The 18472-nt window shown below is 54.9% G+C and overlaps 1 protein-coding gene across 1 annotated transcript; it reads right to left on the bottom strand.

The window, feature by feature from the left end:
- Window positions 1-326: 326 nt before the first annotated feature.
- LOC311221554 (adenylate cyclase type 10-like) lies at window positions 327-15353 on the bottom strand (the record flags this gene model as incomplete). Its single annotated transcript, XM_084305612.1, has 24 exons — window positions 327-434; window positions 572-679; window positions 1050-1272; window positions 1520-1571; window positions 1789-2127; window positions 2272-2526; window positions 3095-3226; window positions 3881-4017; window positions 4685-4968; window positions 5425-5511; window positions 5819-6011; window positions 6242-6395; window positions 7092-7144; window positions 8094-8283; window positions 9207-9283; window positions 9814-9935; window positions 10151-10342; window positions 10911-10999; window positions 11315-11408; window positions 11871-12076; window positions 12187-12330; window positions 12697-12735; window positions 14885-14989; window positions 15245-15353. Coding segments are annotated over 24 exons (3492 nt in total), but the record flags the coding sequence as incomplete, so codon positions are not given.
- Between the last annotated feature and the right edge of the window lie 3119 nt (window positions 15354-18472).

Below are 18472 nucleotides of genomic sequence, written 5' to 3'. Positions count from 1 at the left end.
CCTCATCCGAAACGTGCCAGCAGGTGCATCCCTCGGCACAAGCTGCTTTCTACGCAAAGGCCCAGGGACTGCACAGGGGGGCAGCGTGAGGCTGCACTGGCCCCTGTTTGACCCACATGTCGTGCCTTAATGCCTCGGTCCTGCTAATGAGCTATGGCACAGCTTAGGCGTGGCCTGAAGTCCAGGCAGGCCTGGGCCTGAATGCCTGGCACCAGAATACTCTTCCTTTCCCACGCTCTCCCTTCTGCTGCTTACCGAGCCTCTAGCGGAAGAGAGGGTGTTCTGTTTGTGGCACAAAGAGCACCCTGAAACCTTTCCCACAGAGACTTGACAAAGGCTCCGGCGCGTGTCTGAGGGAATCGCTTTTTCAGAAGGCTCAGCGCCTGCCTGGTCGTTTTCTTGGCCAGCCCCACGCGTCCTAGATTACAGCAGACCTGCACAGGAAGAGGAAGCCATGCAGACATGGACCGCTTTCCCAAGCCTCTCCTCCTGCAGAGGCTGCAGAAATGTATAACGGGCTGGCCATAGCAGGGACACCCCCTGCAAGAAGGGCGTCACCCTGCCGCTTTACCTCCGCTTTGAGGCTGAAGAAGGTCGCCTCCTCAAAGCAGTCTAACACAGTTGCTGTCTTCCCCATGGAGTTCCTCAGGACCTCCGCTTCGTTGAGCTTCATAAGGGCCTTTGAGCAAGCACACAGGCAGCAGGTGAGCATCGGTGCAGAGCCCCCAGCTAGCTCCACCCTTCCCTCTTGCCTCCTGTGGCACCTGCCTTAGGAGGGCCCGCATCTCCCCATGTGATCCCTGCCCTAGCACAGTGCCCCGTGGGCTCAGAGCTCAGGCACCAAGGGAGCCTTCAGACTGCCTCCCAGGTACTGCAGCTTGTGCTGACGGGCCTGCTTCAGTGCCCCGCGTCTCTTGCTGTGGGAGAGGCAAAGCGCAGGAAACAGTCCGGCTCTGCCCCCACTGTTTCTTTTGGGAGGCCCCTCAGCGGGCGTGTCCTGTTGCAGTGGACTCCAGGTGCAATGCGTGCTGGCAAGCAGGGTCACTCACCATGTAGCTGTTGGAGACGTGCAGGTAGGCAGCCGCACACTCCAGCAGGTAGTAGAAGGCTCGGGAAGCATTGCCTGTTGCCACATAGTGGCGAGCCAAAGGCATAAGCACTGATTCAATGACGGCTTCGCATTTGCAGGAACACTCGCCACCGTCCTTCTCTTTGGTCCTGCTGGGCTGCGCACTTGTCCATTTGCCCTCTGGTGGAAACCGCTCTGACGCTCTGGTCAGAGGCAGGTTGCCAGGAAAAGAAGAGAGCAAAGAGCAGATGAGCATCACCTGAGATGACCCTGCTCTCCCTACGGGTAGCAACAAACCCCTATTTCCTGCTGTCTCATCCCAGCTCCCACCCCACAGCCAGCCTCCTCCTCCCAAAGCTGGAGTCCCAGCCAGCAGCCAAATGGCAGAGCTCCATCTGTCTCCTCTGGAGCTCGCTCGTTTCCACAATCATCAGAACCTTGTCTCCTCACCTGAACTCCTCCTCCGAGAAAGCCTGCTGCGGCTGCAGGGCATTTGCACTACCTGGGAAGAAGAGAGCGTGTCAAGGGACTCCCCACGTAGCCCGGGCTAAGAGCTGCAGGCTTGCAAGGGTCCTGTCGAGCAGACCCAGGGCACAAGAGCTGCGGTGATCGTCCTTGTCCCCTGGCTTATCCCTGGTGTTGGGGACCCGGTGGGCCCCAGCCTGCATGGGCCTGGACTTCCAGAGGGAGGGGGCTCCGCTGCACGGCACACAGCCTACCTTCAGGGATGTGAGTCCTGTCCTTCTTCAGGTGTTCTCCAGCGAGCACCAAGGCCTCCCAGCTGTGCCAGTCATCCTCGTCAGCAGAGCCCTGGCAGTTTTCCCCATCCTGGGGACTGGGGACGGCGAAGCGGTGGAAGGCCACAAAGTCCCCTCCGTGGCAGCTCCGGCATTTGTGCGCGTGCTTCTCCAGGAAGGCAGCACACTTGCGCTGCGTGCTGGCCCTCTGTCTCTTGGGCCACAGCTCGTAGGCTGCCTCCTGCAGCAGCGGGGCACAGAAGGCCAGAACGCCAGCCTGCTGCTCCGTGTTCTCCTTGCTTGTAGACGGCCTCTCCACCCCTGCAAGGCAACGGATGGTGGCCTCAGCCAGAGTGGTAGAGACATTCCCAACAGCCGCTGGGAATTTCCCTCTGCACAAAGCTGGTGGGGGAAGGCCTCCTTCAGCTACAGCGCTCCTGGGTCTACGTTACTGCCACCACTTACCGCTCCCTGCCTGCTGAGAGGTGGCCGGCCCCTCTAGAGCATCTTGGATGTCTCTGGGCACCCCTGTGTCCTTCAGCCACTTAAGGATGTTGTCGCTCACCAGCATGTCCAACAAATAATTCATCTGCTGCCTGGTGCAACTGGGAAGGATGTGAGCCAGCAGCTGGGTGGTAAACACTGGCCCTATGATGGCTGCAAACTTCAAAACCATCTGCTTCTGCAGCGTGATCTGGTCCAGCTCAGCCAGTGCAATATCTGTCAAGAAGAAGCAAATCGTCTCTCTCTTTTGTGTCCCGGAGCCTGAGCTTGGAGAGGCTGGACAGTTCCACCACAGGAAACAGGGTAGACTTTGGCCTCTCTTCCTCAGGATGGCACCTGGTGGGCAATTGGAGCCCAGGGGAATGTCTTCAAGATGGCTCCACTCCTCTTGCAACCACAGGCCACAAGGCCCAGGGATAAGAGCTCCTCCACCACGGATGGGGAGGGCACGATCCTGCGGGTACATGCGACCCGTGATGCGACCTACCGGAGCTGAACTAGGCTGATGCCCAGCAGCGCACACAGAGAGCAGAGAGCGCTTTCAGCACCTCAGAGCTGGACTTGGAGCTCCCCACAACTGCTGTGGGCCTCACAGCCGGCCCACAGCCCGGAGGGGGACATCTGTGTCCTTAAGCACAGAGCTCTGTCTGCTCAGACCAGAGTCGCCTTCCTGGCAGGGCCCCCCAGGCTGAGAGGGTGCTTCTGCAGCATGCTGATGCCCAGCCCCTCTCTCACATGCACCCCAGGAAAGGACCCCAGCACAGCCGCGAACTCAGCCCCTCACCTTTCAAGGCAGCCGGCAGCACGGTGGTCTCCAGGCTGACATCTGCTCTGACGGTGCAGACCCTGCCACTGTTATTCCCAGCACTGGAGCTTGAGGTGGCTGAGACAATGGGTGAAGCCTCGACTGCAGAAGCTGGGAAGAGAGAGAGAGAGAGCATGAACAGGGTGGGGCAAGTCCAACCTGTCACGGTTGGGTGCGCTTCATGGCCCGCACCGAATGCGGTCAGTGAGCAGGGCAAACCGGTTTCCACTGCAATGGTTTTGTCTGCATTGCCCTTGCAACTCTTTTTCTGCCTTTGGACCAGCTGCCCAGCTGTACTGAACGAATATCCCGCAACAGAACGCAGCGGTTGCTACCTTTGACAGCGCTCCCTCCCACAGCCAGGGAAATTGCCAGTGATAATCCAAAAGGCAAAGCCCATGCAGGCTGTCCCCAGGGCAACAGCACTCTGCTTGGCATTGCTCTTGCAATTACTGCTCTTGCGTTACTGCCAAGCTCCTCAGTTCCCAGCGCCTTTGCGGGCATTTCTGGTTTTGGATTACACTTTCCCAGGTCTGACCCTCTCCTGCAGAAGGGCTTTCTTCTCGAGGGAGCTGGTGGCTTGCCAAGGTGACAGCAAGGTGTGCAGGAGCCCACACCTCAGCCAGATCAAGTTCTGTCCTGCTGCCAGATCGGACTCTGCCCAGACTCACTGGAAAGCCACAGGACACGGTCGTGTGTGTGTGTGTGTGTGGGTGGGGGGTGACGTGCAACAGCATCTAGCCAGTCCGCAACAAGAGTGCTTACCGATCAAGCCCTCCCAGTTGTCCTCTACTATTTTGTCCTGCCTCCCAGTGCTGAACAAGAGCATGTTGTTGCGACGCAGGCAGCGCAGCAGTTCCTCACAGTAATATGGGATGCCAGAGCTTCTTTGGATCAGGAACCTGGGCAGGAGCAGACCCAGCAGTGACCAACACCAGGGAAGTATGGTGCAACACAGTTCTGATGGGCAGGTGGCGAGTCACTCAGGCCTCACAGGGTAACCAGCCTCTTTGTCACAGCTACGGCTCACTTCAGAAGGGGGCGGTCCTCCCACTGGCTTGGGCGTTTGGGACCCCTGACCCTACACTGTTTGCTGGAGTCCATGGGGAAATGGTCGTGGGCAATGTCCAAAGCACAACACAGCAAGCCTGATCTTCCCTGTCCTCAGGAGCCCAGATCTGCTCTGGCAGCTGGCTGGACCCCTGCTCCTGGGAATCCCTACTGCAGCCTGGCTACATTGGTCAAAGCCTTTTTCACACCTCAGCCACGCTGAGGCTTGGGTACCCATCTCCCTCTGCTCTCCTCTCTCCTCTTCTCTCCCTTTTCCTCCCTGCCTTGCCCCCCCTCCTCTGCAACAGCAAAGGGCTGTCACTGCCCACGTGCTGCGTCCTGGGAGCTACCTATTTTTAGCTCACACCTGCTGTGGTGAGTCTTAAGGAGAAACCCAGGTCCTTGCTGGAGTCAAGGATGCTGCCAGAAGGCCCCGTGCTTCCTTTCCTGCGGGGCGACTTCCTTCCGTGGCAGCATAGGTCCAACCCCTCCGGAAGAGCTCCGTGGCCTGCAACATACCTTGCTAGATCCCTGGGGATGCTGACCACTCCAAGGTCCTGGCAGACTTTCTGCACCACAGCTGCAGGTTTCAGCTCTTCCAGATGAAGACAGCTGATTCTCTGGGACGTTGTGCTGTCTGCTGCAGCTTTGAAAAAGCTCTCCGTTCTCTCGTGGCCAGGAGCTAAGCTCATCACCATAAAGAGCGTGACGCTTTGGAGCACGGGCCACATGACAGTCCAGGAGGCAGGGTCAATGAAGTGGGCGTTGTCGATGACAAATATGCCAAATTCTCCTCCAAGGATCTGAAAAAAGCAGATGGATCTGTGTGGAGTCTGGCGGATTCTCAAGCATCCTCTAGGGGAGGAGATGCAGTCTCTCTCTCTGGAGACGGAGAATACTCAGAAGTCTCTCCCCAGCCGCTTCCCTCTTCAGAAGCTTACTGGCTTTTCATTTCTGCGAGACTTTAAGGCCTCCTGGAACATCACTTGCCCTTCTGAAGAAGGGAGCTTGGGCAAAGGAATGCAGAAGGCGTCAATCCTCCTCCAGGGCACATACCCTCCAACTTAACAGGAGGCGAGCTACGACGAGGCATATGGGGAGGGCATGAGAGGGGCTTCTGGGAGGAGGGGCTCCTGGGCCCTGAAGGGCGGTGACCCTGGCACATCGTCCTGCTGCCCACTCAGGCTGTTCTGATGTGGAGCCTGCAGCGGGCAGGGTTGTTTTCTTTCTCTGACCCAGGTAGAAGGAGGAACGCTCACCTTCTGTAGCACTTTCCTACAAGTCTTCTGCAACTCCCTTTTCCTTTGAAGGTCATGCATCTTGCAAACCTCGTCTGAGATGGCAAACTGGACAGGAAAGCAGAGTCAGAAAGAAACATCATCCTGGGACCAGGCATGCCTATCCACCAAGCTAGACAGCAGAGCAAAGCGCCTCTGCTTTTGCATGAGGTCAGCGCAAGCCTCTCTTCACTGGCCTTTCCAGGGCGCTGACCAAGACACCTGGCACATGCACAGGACATGAAGTCACCACAGACAAGGAGCCTCCCTGGACCCAGGAATCAGAACGGGGTGCTATGAGCACTGCAACTCCCAGCACAGCAGAACACCCAAACAACCACCAGACTACCTCAGGAGGCCTCCCTCTCGCTCTCACCTTGACGAGGAAAATGTTGTTGAGGAGGCAGTAACTGCTCTCTTCTATCGCCCCTTGGAGCTTGGCCTGCAGGGTGCGCTGCCGGTCCTTGCACGTTTCACCCGCCTGCAGTCCCAGGGCCCTGGCCACCAGCATACAGACGGCAGAGAAGGGCTGCCTCATGTTGGCCTTGGTCAGTTCCATGGTGACAACCCTGCGGTGCAAAAGCAAAAGGCAGTTGAGCTGCAGAAAAGGCCCCCAGTAGCCCACGCCTGCCAAGACAGGAGAGTTAGAGACTCACGCTGCCTGGTTCTTACTGCAAAGGAACGCAGGGTGCACAGTCCCGGGGGTGTGGGCGGAGGGCCAGGCACAGGGCAGAGGCATCGCAGTCTTCCACGAACGTCAGGGGACGGGCATGGGAAGGATCTCAAAAAGCCCACTTACCTGTGCCCAGTGGCCTGGCCCAGAAAGGCCAGCTCAGTAAGTAAGTGGCTCTTTCCAGAGCCCAGAATGCCTGCGTACGCCAGGATGCGCGGCTGTCCCAAAGTCTCATAGGCCTTCAAGCTGCGTTCAAAGAGGTCAATCTCCACCTCCCGACCTGTGAAGACCAACCAGGAAACAAGCTGTTGCAGCATGCTGAAAAGCAGGGCAGCATTCCCTTTTGCTGGCACGGCGGCTTCCCTCCACCATGTCAGCAAGCCTGCCTACACCCAGGCCTCCTTCCAAGCCCCTCATCTCAGAGCCGCCTGCCTGCTGGCCACACGGCGCAGCTCCTAGGAGCTCTTTCCCCTCCGCTTCTCCTCCCACAGGCAATGAGATTCAGCCAGCTGGACGCAGCTCCCCACACTGATCCAGCCCAAGACTGGAGGGCACACTTTGAGGCACTGCAGGCAGCTGCGCCCAAAAGGCATGCCAAACATCTCACTGCACCCTGAGCCCCAGAGCTCTTGCCAGCACCCTGTAGCTAAGGTGGCGTCTTCGGGCCTGTTGTGGTTTTGGCTGCGATACAGCTCCTTGTCTTCACAGGAGCTTGGAGTGTGCTGTGATGTGGTGGACTTGCCACCAAAGGAACGCCGAGAACACACTGAACTCTTGCCGAGCAGTGCTGGCACAGTGTCAAGGCCTCTGCAGTTTCTCATGCTGCCCCACCAGCCAGCAGGCTAGAGGAGGGAGGAAGGGAGCGAGCGGCTGTGTGGGGCTCAGCTGCCTACCGGGGTTAACCTCCAGCAAGGTGCACTGCTTTGGGCAAAGGGAAGCAGCTGGGGTTCTGAAGAGCGAGGACTTCTCTACCTACCCAGCAAGGGGCCATAGTCCGACCTCTTCTTGGTAAGACCCATGTCAAAGATGCTAGAAGCGGGAGAAGACAAAACATGAGTTTCACTTAGTTGTTCAGAAGCCAGGGAATATAGAGCCTGCTGTGTTAGGGGAGGAGACCCGCCGCAGGTAACTGCTTTTCTTTCCAGCAGCATGCTGTCCGGAGCATGCTCCCCGGCCAACGTTCGAGTGGACATGCCAGGACAGTTTCAAGCACGAAGAAGGCCAGCAGCCATGGCGGGACAGCAGAAGGTGTTGGGAGTCCCTCGCCAGAGGCCAAAACCAAAGAAAGCCCAGATGCGGCAAAGAAGCCAGGGTGTGCTGTTGGCTAGTAGACTGCTCTGCCACCCTGGACAAGCAAAAGAAGCCTCTTGGAAAGGAGGACCTGTGTCACTTAGTGGCTCAGGACACCAAGCACCTGGCACCTTTGGCTCAAGTCTTTTGATAGTTTTCAAGAGACAGCAACGTTAACATCCAAAAGGTCCTCCAACCCTGGCCTGGAGGGACAGCTGAGAACTGAGCAGGCAGACAGGAGGAAGAGTGGCCCAGTGGCCCACCTTTCCCCAAGGCGACATGACTGACCCAAAGCTTCCTGCGCAGAAGGAGCTGGGAAAAAATTCCTCCTTGCATCAGAATGACCTCTGCCTTAGCCTTGCACATAGTGGAGCAAACACAGGGCAGGGAGGGAGCCCAGCGGAAAGCCGCTTGGACAAAGCCTGCATGGCTAGCGTGCGTCTCCAAAGCCAGGACAACCTTCTGCACCCCACTGGCGTCACTCGCAGCTCTCTTAGCAGCAGGAGACACAAGGGCAGAAAGGCACAAAGCAGACCCATGCCAGGCCTTTGGATCTTCTTGGCCATAGGGAAGGGATGTCTGTGGGAGGCCAGGCTGGTCTCTTGCTGCACAGCTCCTCTTTACCGGTCAAGGTTGCACCCTTGGCTTCCCCTTGTGGCCCCATCCAGATGGCTCGGAAGACACTCACCACTTGTCGGTGATCCCCACATATTGATAGATAGCGCCGGGATCTGTAACACCTTTCAACTTTGTCTTCGGCAACTCCTTGAAGAGGTAACTGGGCAGGCGAGAGGCCTTGTAGGTGTCTTCATCACAGGACACCAGCCTGGGGTAGTGCACCATCAAGCGGGCACCCAAATTCACCTTATGGCCAATCACTGCCGTGGAGAGAGAACACATTGACATGGTTAGGAAAGCAGCCTTGCCCCACCCTTTAAGGCCAAGGGCTACTTCCCCTTGCTGTCCATAGGTGCATGCCTAGTGCACTGCACCAATGAGCACACACAGCAAAGATCTTTTAATTAATTCATTATATAAATATATATATATTATATAATTAAATATTTTATTATATAACTCTGCAGAGTCAGGTGCCTGGCGATCTTCCGCAAAGCCAGCACACCTCTGACTTGAATCACCGTTACTTGTACACAGCAAACTTGTGAAAGCTATCTCTTTGGGTACTTCTGATTGGCTATTACAGCTCACCTAACTTATGTCTCCTGAGTTTGCACATTACAGAGAAAGAGTGGGGGCTGGGGAAGTGGGGACACATCAAATCCCACATTAGCATACGTTAGCATTTTGATGGGTACGATTTTTAATACGTTTATGACCCTTAATGAGCAAAAGGTTACTACAGATTAGTCTGGAGCTGTTGTTCTCCTCCTTGTTTTCACCTTTTGTCCCTTATCTCCCTTGCTGCTGCTAGCTCAAGGCTACCTGTCTCTCTGTTCCCTTATTCTCTCACCTAAAAGACTATACAAGCTATAGAAATACTACACAAGCTACAGGACTCTCTATATTCTTCAAGGTTTCCTTGTTTTTCCCAGCTTTGGGACTACACCCTCAGGCACAGGTCAACCCCGCAGCAGGGCAAGCTGACCCAGCGGGAACCGCAAGTCTCTGAGCCCATTCTCCCACCTCAGGTCGAGACCTGTGACATCTGGGCCGCTCTCGGCAGGCTGTAGCATATGTGCTTGCCCCAGCCTTCCCATCTCTTCATGACTGATGTGTGTGTGACAGGTGTGCTTAAGCACACCCACGCCAGCCTCCCACTCTTCAGACTAAGGTGCGGTACCTGTATGTTCAGCCCTCTCCGGATGGCCACAGAGGCCGTAGAACATCGTCCCGCTGGTGACCCCAATAGACATTGCCCTGGCACACAGGGAGAGAAGTGCAAATTCAGTGGTGCCCCAGGCGCAGTCCTGCTCGCCCCGCTCTGCCACTTCCCACGTCTCCCCTTGGCACCAACCAGGGACACCTGCTGTCCCACAGCCGGTGTGTGCCTCGGGGACTTGGAGAGCTCAGGACACCACACACAAGGGACCTGGGGAGGGTGCACGCAAGACGACTTGGACCCTTCCCCTGAGGCCCGATGGCCATGACCTGCAGCAGGCCACAGCCCCTCTCACTAGTGGAGGAAAGCAGGTGCTACCCACAGAGCACCTACAATGCCAGCGACTTTGAGATTAGGCCAGAGCCCTGTTCCTGGCAGGCTGTGCTTGGAGGGACTGCGCCTGGCTGCAGTGAGCTAAGCCCAGGGGCCACCTGCTGCCTCTCAGGGTGCTGCCTCAATCCTGCCAGGGACAAAGGAGGCCAAGCCAGGAGGCCACGTCTCTTGCTGGTCAGCCCCCTTGCGCTGTCCCAGGCAGCACGCATGCCCTGCAACACCGCCACACACTCACTCAAGTTTCCTCAATGATCTGGAGCACGTGCTGAAGATCTGAAGAGCGCTGTCCAAGGCACGGGTGCTCTCGTCACGCAGCTTTGCTCCAGACATTCCGAACACACAGAGGAATGTACAGCCCTGCAGAGGACAGATGCAACACATCTGGTTACAGTGCCTATGGCCAGCAGCTAATGCCGTTCCATTGCAGTCGCCAGGGAGACCAGTAGAGCTGCAGGTCAACACAAAGCCACAGAGGACTGATCCCACCAGCAAGGCAGAGCTGCTCCTCAGTCCCTCTCCACTAAACAGACACAGGCCACCCTCTGGGGGTGGGATTGCTCCCCCACGCTCACCTTATCAAACAGAAGGCTTTTGTTGATTTCACCCCCGTGAGGACTGATGATTGTTGAAATCATCCTGTTGGCATCACGGAGGCCCCTCTGAAGATCCAGTAACCTGGCCTCTGCAGAAAACTGCAGCTGGATAAAGAGGCTGGTGACTGGCCGTAGCTCAGACCACAGGTGCAGCGGCATATCCACGTCCAGCTGGAAGTGAAGAGCACGACAGCTTTGCCAGCCTGTTCTCCCGGCGGTTCCTCTGGGCCCGTGCCACGTACCGAGGGAGAGCAGGCATCTTGGCAATACCAGGTACTACTGGAGGAAGGGTAAGTCCCCTGCTCGGTGCCAATCGCAGGCCAGCCTGCGGCAGGCAGGTCATAGCAGAGTCATAGCACAAACGACAGAGGGGAATGTTCCAGCAACACTGCATCTTGTGGCAAGTACAGATGCGAGGGGCGACCCTCTGGCACGTCCCAGGGACTTGAGCAGACTCGCCCCCTTGTCCTTGCCTCGTGCCCACAGCACGTCCAGAGCAAGAGTCATGGAAAAGACAGAGGCAAGTCCACCTCCTGCCACCCGTGCCTCTTTGAGGAGCAGCACAAAATGGGCAGTTGCCTGGCACGTGCAGCACCAGTAAGCCTGGCATCAGGTCCCCTGGGTTCCCGCCCCAGGGTGCTTTTTCTTCCATTTGTCTGTTTTCACGAGAGCTCCACCCATGCAATGCACACCGTCTTCTGCCCTCCCAAAATGCAGCCTCCAGCAGCAGTGGCCTTACCTTCCTGAGAGGAGCTGCTGGTATGTACTTCTGCATCTCTGCTGCCACTTTAGGACCATTGGACACGAGAAAAGCTGGCCTTAGGTGCCCTAAGGGAAGCAAACGCAGGCCTTCACTGGTAGGACGGGACTAGAAGGGGGTTGAAAGACGGGGCTGGCACTGGGCAAAGCAGAGCAAAGATTCTTTGGCGTTTCCTCCTGCTCCCCTCTGCAGCTGCTTGGCCAGAGCCATCCCCTGGAAGGAGGGGATGGCAGCGACAGCCTCAGCTGAAGCACAGGAGGGACAAAGGCACGAATGCTGACTGAAAGGTGGAAGAGGGCAGGGGGAGTTCCTCCCTGGAACTCTGAAGCAGGCAGGCCCCATTTTTCCAGCCAGTCTCAGAACACGGTGAAGCAGGGACTCACCTATCCTTTCCAAACGCTGCATCTTCGCGTGTTGCTCAAACTGGCCTGCAGCATCTTGGTGTTCTGATCCAGACATGTGCTCCATCCTCTGAACCTGCAGACACGCAGAACAAAAGTACTGCCACTGGCCTCCCCAAGGAGCCCCGGGAGACACAGCCCGCCCCTCCACTCTCACTTTCCAGAGAAGGGCAGAACCTCTTGGTGCAGCAAGCCCACCTCTCTGGATTTTCAGCTGGGACAGAAGTGCCTCTTCAGAAGGACCAGAGCCACGCAGGCATCACCCAAGCATGCCCCAGCTCTCCAGGACAGCTGCGCGACCCACGGGGGACATTGCTGGTGGGGCCCACACCCTTCCTGTGCTTCCCTCGGCCAGTCACACCAAGCAAGCACTACCCAGAGCTACCCCTGAGGTGGAAGGGCAACTGCTTCAGCTCTCTACCAACCCTTACAGCTACAACTCTCTCCACGTCCAGCGCCTCAGCCTTCTGGCACCTGCCTCCTTCCCTCTCAGGTGCAGGTCTTCAGAGAGGCTCTAGAGGCCAACCCGTCCACCTACCTTCAGAACCCGTTTGCCACCAAGAAGCCTGGTCTGGATCTTTTCCTGCTCACACAGCTTCCAGCAGGTGGGCGAGACAATCACTTCACTTTTAACCGCAAGGTTTTGGGCATTCATAACTTCCTCCAGGGCCTGGCTGCAGATGAAGTACTGCTGATGGTACCTGTCTCCAGCAGCCAGTACGGTCATTTGCCCTGCGGAGATCCCTGGGGAGAGAGCAAGAAGCAGCATTGACACCGGGGAGCAGAAGCAGTCAGCAGCACTGGAGAGTGCCAGGGCTGTGCACGTGGCACAGCTGACCCTGCAGCGCCCATACCTATCTTCAGGTGGAGCTTCTGACCCACGTGTGTGTCACGACTGCCATGCTTCTTCTGGATTTGTTGGCAACACTGCAGCACCAGGCTGATGGTCTGAGGCAGCTGAGCTTCTGATGCTCTCCACAGCACCAGCACAGCATCCCCTGGGGAAAGTGAGGGGAAGGGGAAGGCTCTCCTGAGGGACAGCAGCAAGTGGCCAGCCGGCGTGCAGAGGAGGACGGGCTTGTGGGAGGGCATCCTCCTGAAGGACAGCACCCTGGCCACAGGGACCCCTCCCCTCTGCCAGACCAGCCACAGCACCAGCCAGGGCAGCAGGGCAAGAGGGTGGGTGGCGGGGGGACCCTCTGCCCAGCACTCCTCCGCAGCTGCAGCAGCCCAGGGACACCACCGGAGGGATTGCTGCGTGGCCAGAGAGCTGCTCCATCAGGCCAGAGCACAGAGCAAGCGGCTCCCGCGGGAAACACTGCACAGCAGCAGGACATGGAAGCAGCCTCCTCCTAAGGACATACCTCCAAACTTCAGGATGTCTCCTCCAAAATCCAGCACAACTGTGGAGAAAGAAGGGAAGGCAGAGTTATGGGGCACCTTCTTCCGGAATCCGTGGGGCAAGCCACCTGTAGCCACAGCCCTGGCCCCTGTACAGCGAGTTGGGAGGCCACACAAGCACAGTACGGTGCAAGCTGGAAGGCACCTCTGGAGAGTATCTGCTCCAGTCCCGCACCCCATCTCCACTCAAGCCGAGCCACTCAGAGCCACCTGCCCGGGGCCACGTCCAGACGCCTGGTGAAGATCTCTGAGCGGGGACACTTGCAAATGCTGCCAAAGTGGTGGCCACCACATGCTCACGGTCAGAGACGTCCCCCAGGATAAGGGGCTCAGGAGGGCCACACACAGATGTCAGTGCGAGCCTCCCTAGGTCACTGGCACGCTGGCACTCACTGGATGCCCCCAGCCTGCCTGCGGTCCTAATGGCACCAAAGCGGTGTTCCATCGTGGAACTGGAACGGTCTCTCTGCAAGCACAGAGACAGATGCTGAGAAAGCAGGTGTCCCCTTGCTCATACGATCAGAGAATGATCTAGGCTGGAAAAGGCCTTCAAGATCATCAAGTCCGACCATCCACCTAGCCTACTGAGTCCCCATCACTAAACCATCTACCTTAGTGCCATGTCCACACATCTCTTAAATAGCTGCAGGGACTGGGACTCCATCGCTTAACTGGGCAGGCTGCTCCAGTGCTCAACCACAACCTCCTTGAAGAAATTCTTCCCAGTACCCAACCCAAGCACAGCCTGCCCCAAATCGAGAGCCTTTCCTCATGGCCTCTCTCTTGTCACCAGAGAAAAGAGACCGACTGCCTCTGCGCTGCAGCCTCCTTGCAGGGAGGTGGGAAGCGCAATGAGGTCTCCCCTCAGCCTCCTCTTCTCCAGACTAAACAACCACAATGCCCTCAGCTGCTCCTCGTAACTCTTGTTTTCTAGACCCTTCAGCAGCTTTGATGATCTTCTCTGTACACACGCAAGCAACTCAGACATCCTTCTCGTGGTCAGGGGCCCCGAACTGAATGCAATATTCGACGTGTGGGCTCACCACTGCCGTGTCCAAGAGCTATCACTTCCCTAGCCCTGCTGGCCACACTAGTTCTCATGCAGGCCAGAATGCCATCGGCCTTTCTAGAGACCTGGGCACGCTGCTTGCACATGTTCAGCTGGCCGCCAAGCAGCAACCCCACATCCTTTTCTACTGGGCACATTTCCAGCCACCCTTCCCCCAGGCCTATGTGGCTGCATTAGGTTGCTGTGTGCCAAGCGCAGGACCCACCACTTAGCCTGGTTCAGTGGCATGTGACTGGACTTGGCCCAGCCTACCTCAGCAAAGCCTTCCCACCCTCAAGCCAGTCAACCGTCCCGCCTAACTTGGAATTGTCTGCAAACTTACTGATGGAGGGTGCATTCAATCCCCTCCTCCCTCCCGGTCACTGATGAAAATGTTAAACAAAAAAGGCCCTGGTAGAGTGCCCTGGAGAAGGCCACTGGTGTCCAGACACCAACTGGATTGAACCTGGATTGAACTCCGCTTGCTAGGACTCCTTGAGCCCAGCCGTCCAGCCACTTCTTTACCCAGCAAACAGTATGTCTGCCCAAGCCCTGAGCAGCCAGTCTCTCTGGGAGAATACTGTGGGCAGCAGTGTCAAACGCTTTATAAAAAGCCAGGCAGACAATGACCAGAGCCTCTCCCTCCTCTACCAAGTGGGTCACCTTGTCGTAGGACATCAGGGTAGTCAGGAGGCACCTAGCCTTCAAAATCCCACGCCAGCTGCTTCTGATCCCTCCATTGCAGGCATGTGCCATGTCACAGCACTCAGGATCACCTGCTCCGTAACCTGCCCTGATACTGACATCAGGCTGACGGGCCTGTAATTCCCTGGAAAGTCCTTCCAGCCCTTCCTGTTGCCTGGAGGCACGTCTGCCAGCCTGCAGTCCGCTGGGGCCTCCCTCATCACAGTGGGCAGCAGAAGAGACCTGCTGCGCTCCTCCCTTGCCACGGGAGCCCCACGGCTCCCACTGTCCCCCCAGGCCACAGTGAGCTCCACAGCCCTTCCAAGGAGGCAGGAGCAGCTGGTGCAGCAAGGCTGCCTCTGCCCTCCGCAAGCAACCTCAGGGCCCCATATACAACAGCCTGGCAGCATGGCTCTTACCCTCCAAAACGTCGCTCATGTAGTCATTGAGTGTTTGTGCCAGCTCGTCAGCACCTCTGTCTGTGCCGCTCTGCTGGACACACTTCTCTGACAAAGAAGTGAAACCTGCAGGAAGAACAGGCAGAAATCAGGACATGTCTACGTGGGCCACAGGGCCTGGCAGCCAGTCCCATGCTGCCAAGCCTAAGCGCCTGTCAGTCGCTGCATCGCAAGAGAAGCCAATCCGTGCTCTCTTTAGCCATCACAGCAGGAGTCCTCAAGAGCGACAAGATAGCTGTGCCATCTACGGGCCAGGGCCCCCGAGGGCCTGGTGTGTCCCAATGGCTCGTTTCCGGGGAGGCTCTACCGTGCCCAACCCACCTGAAAAATCCGCTAAGAACAGCACTCCCACGATAAGCCTGGGGATCTGGCTGTCCCAGGTGAAGTCCTCAGAAAGAAGATCGGGGAGGAGCACGCTCCTGTTCTCCATCTCAGAGTACGGGTACTTCCCCTCCCAGGCAGATGCTATGGTCAGTGCCCTGTGGTACCGGGGTACCTCAGCAGAAGACAACCATGCCCAGCTGGGAGGGAGGAGATGAAGACCCCTCAGCACCGGACGGTGCAGTGAGCCTGGGGCCTTCTTGAAGGACAGTTTGGTCTCTGCCACCATGGGTCATCACAATCACCTGGTTGTGATGTCATTCATAGGTCATCGCTTAGTGGCTGCCCTCCAGCAACACGGTGGGCTAACAGTGCCATCCTCCATAGATCAATGCCTGCTGAGCAGCAGCCGCTGTGACCCCGTACAAATGTATAGAGCTACTTCTTCCAATGAGGTTATTAAAAAAAAAGGAAAAAAAGTACAAATAGGATTAAGACTGGAAGAGGGTAAAGAACATTCATATATTCATGACAACATTCACCACCAGAACCTTCCAGAATGGTTGCTCAGTTCTTCTGTTCTGGGGGGGTGGTTAGGGGCTGGTGGCAGGGAATGCAGGCTGCTGGTCAGTTAAGTCAGCGGACCACTGACACAACCAGAATGAAGAATGCTAACACATAAATAAAATTCAGAAATTATTCTATTCTGGCTAGAAAAGTTGTTTCATGTTGTTCCATCCATCCAAGAGGAAAGGTTGAAAACAACAGTGGCAACGTGAAGTTTAAGAGAAGAAGAGATAAGGAGTGAAGGATGGAGGATGAGGATGGTAACATAAGCAGCAAACGGTGGTTAGTAATTAACCTCTTAGAAGATCACTAGAAAAGAGATATTTAAGTAGGAGATTTGTTTTGTTTTGAAAACACTGGCTTGTGCTTTTAAGGGTCACCGATTACCTGAACTGTTTGCAAGGTCACTGCTTGAAAACTGGAAAACTTGTTCAATAAAATTAACAATTCTGTATATTGAAAATTGTTATAAATGGCTCAGGATTCAAATTAGGATTACATAAAAAAATAGGATTTATTGAGAGAATATAAAGGAATAGAGGTAAGCAAACAGCGCTGGGTGCACCGGGAGTCTCCGCTCCACCAGGACGCATACCAGTTACATCAAGCAGCTGATTTTTATGCTCCTAGACTAATACATATTCATTACTACTTCTAAAAAAAATAGATTATTAAAATTAGCTTCTGGGGTGCAGTCCCTCCTACTGGAGCATGCGCAGTCTCCTCTGGGGTCTCTTCTGGGGGTCTCTAGGGGTCTTTCATGCTGAAGGCTCGTAGTCTTCCTCTCCCCCTTTGTACTTCCTGGGCACCATGCCAAGTTTATAGAACATCCTCTTCAAGTCTTGTCTCCCAGCCGTCCTTCAGCTTCTTTCTCCTTCCTCTTTCTCTCTCGGCCCCCCCTAACCAGATACCAAAGATCCGCATAGTATCCCATAACAGTCACTAGTTGTTATCAGTTGTTCTGAAACTCCCAGGCACACGAGTAATTAAAACATTCTTCCCCAGCCATTCACAGACACATCTATAGCAGTGTTAGAAATAGAAGTCCGGAATAACAAAAGCAAACAGGTTCATAAATTTAAGAAGTGATAAATTGACTAGAATGAGGGGGAGACTGGGACACACTGCATCTGTGGTTCAAGAATTAAATTGCCAGTGCAGGGCCCAGAGGCAGACAGGATTCAAACAGAATTGTTCTTTATGGACACGAATTGTTAAAACATTCCTCACAATCCCTTATCTTCTTTTTAATATCAACAATTCGTGTCACTTCTGTTGTTAATAACTGGATTTCATCAGTCCGTTCTTGGAGGGTCCAATTCTTAAACATCATAATTGACATATCCCCTTCCTTTTTTAATGAAGTTATTACAAATGTACTATTTATCACCCGGTGTATTAATAATGTAAGACAAGGCATCATACAAGGTATAAACAATAACATCATTACACCACATAACAACAAAAATAACACCCTTTTAACCCATGGTCCACCAGGCAGCCATGAAAATAAATCCCATTCCATATCCTTCCAGGTTTGTGTTTGCTTGCTCACCTCCCCCCTCCTTCTCTGGGATGAGAGAGAGAAATGGGAAAGTGAAGCCTGTGAGTTGAGATAAAAACAAGAAAATAATAACAATAATAATAACAATAATGATGATAATAGTACTACTAGTAATAATGTGTACGAAACAAGTGATGCACAATGCAATTGCTCACCACCTGCTGTCCGATGCCCAACCTAACCCCAAGCAGTCCGGCCCTCCTCCCAGCCTGCCTACTGACAGGACAGTGAGAAGCTGAATTTGGCTTGGTCCTTGGCTTGGTGTAAGCACTGCTCTGTAGCAATTAAAAACAATTAAAACATCAGCATATTATTAACATTCTTCTCATCCTAAACCAGAACATAACATTCTATCAGTTACTAGGAAGAAACACCCTTTTTAGCAATCTTTAAACAGCAATTACTAAAGCTAAATTTTCCATAGATTTCTCCTTCTTGTGCTAGTAAATAATCCAAAGATAGGCAATTTTGATACAAAGCAGTTCTCATCATTTATAACTATTTCTATTACAGCTAATAACCTAATTATTCTATTAAGTATATATACTGGGGTCCTATAGTCCCAGGATCTGTCTTCTGCCCACGTATCTGGATCATAATAGGCAAACGCCTTCCGTCAAGGAGTTAGGCCCGCTTTCAGGGTCAATTCAGGCTTGTGTTACCGTTCAGCCTGTCAGGGTGATCCAGCTCCTGTAAAATGATCACAATTTTATATAGGTTTAAAAAAGAGGTTTTTTATGTTATTTTCTCAGGACAACCTGATCTTAGTGTGGGAGAAGTCCGGTCGAGGCCCTCTCACTCGGCAGTAAATACCCATAGGGGTTGCCTCCCTCAGTAGACCATACACACCGCAGTGGAGGGTCCTGCCCCGGTCTTGCCTTCTCCCTTTTCTCCCTTTAGGCTTGTCCCCTTTATCTGGCATCCTTAATTCATGCAGAGCCTCGTTGCTAGAATATTAGTTCTCCCTTAGCTTGAGTTTCAGTTTCCCAGGAGCGGACTCAACCCTCCAAGTTTCAGTAGTTACTGGTCCTTTTATTCTGGATGCGTGGATCCCTTTCTGCAGTTCTCACAGCTGTTTCAGTAGTCAGTAAAACAAG

Source organism: Netta rufina, assembly GCF_964035555.1.
Source record: "Netta rufina genome assembly, chromosome: Z".
Taxonomy (NCBI): domain Eukaryota; kingdom Metazoa; phylum Chordata; class Aves; order Anseriformes; family Anatidae; genus Netta; species Netta rufina.
Note: the sequence above shows the minus strand (reverse complement) of the source record. Positions and strands in the feature narration are given on the sequence as shown.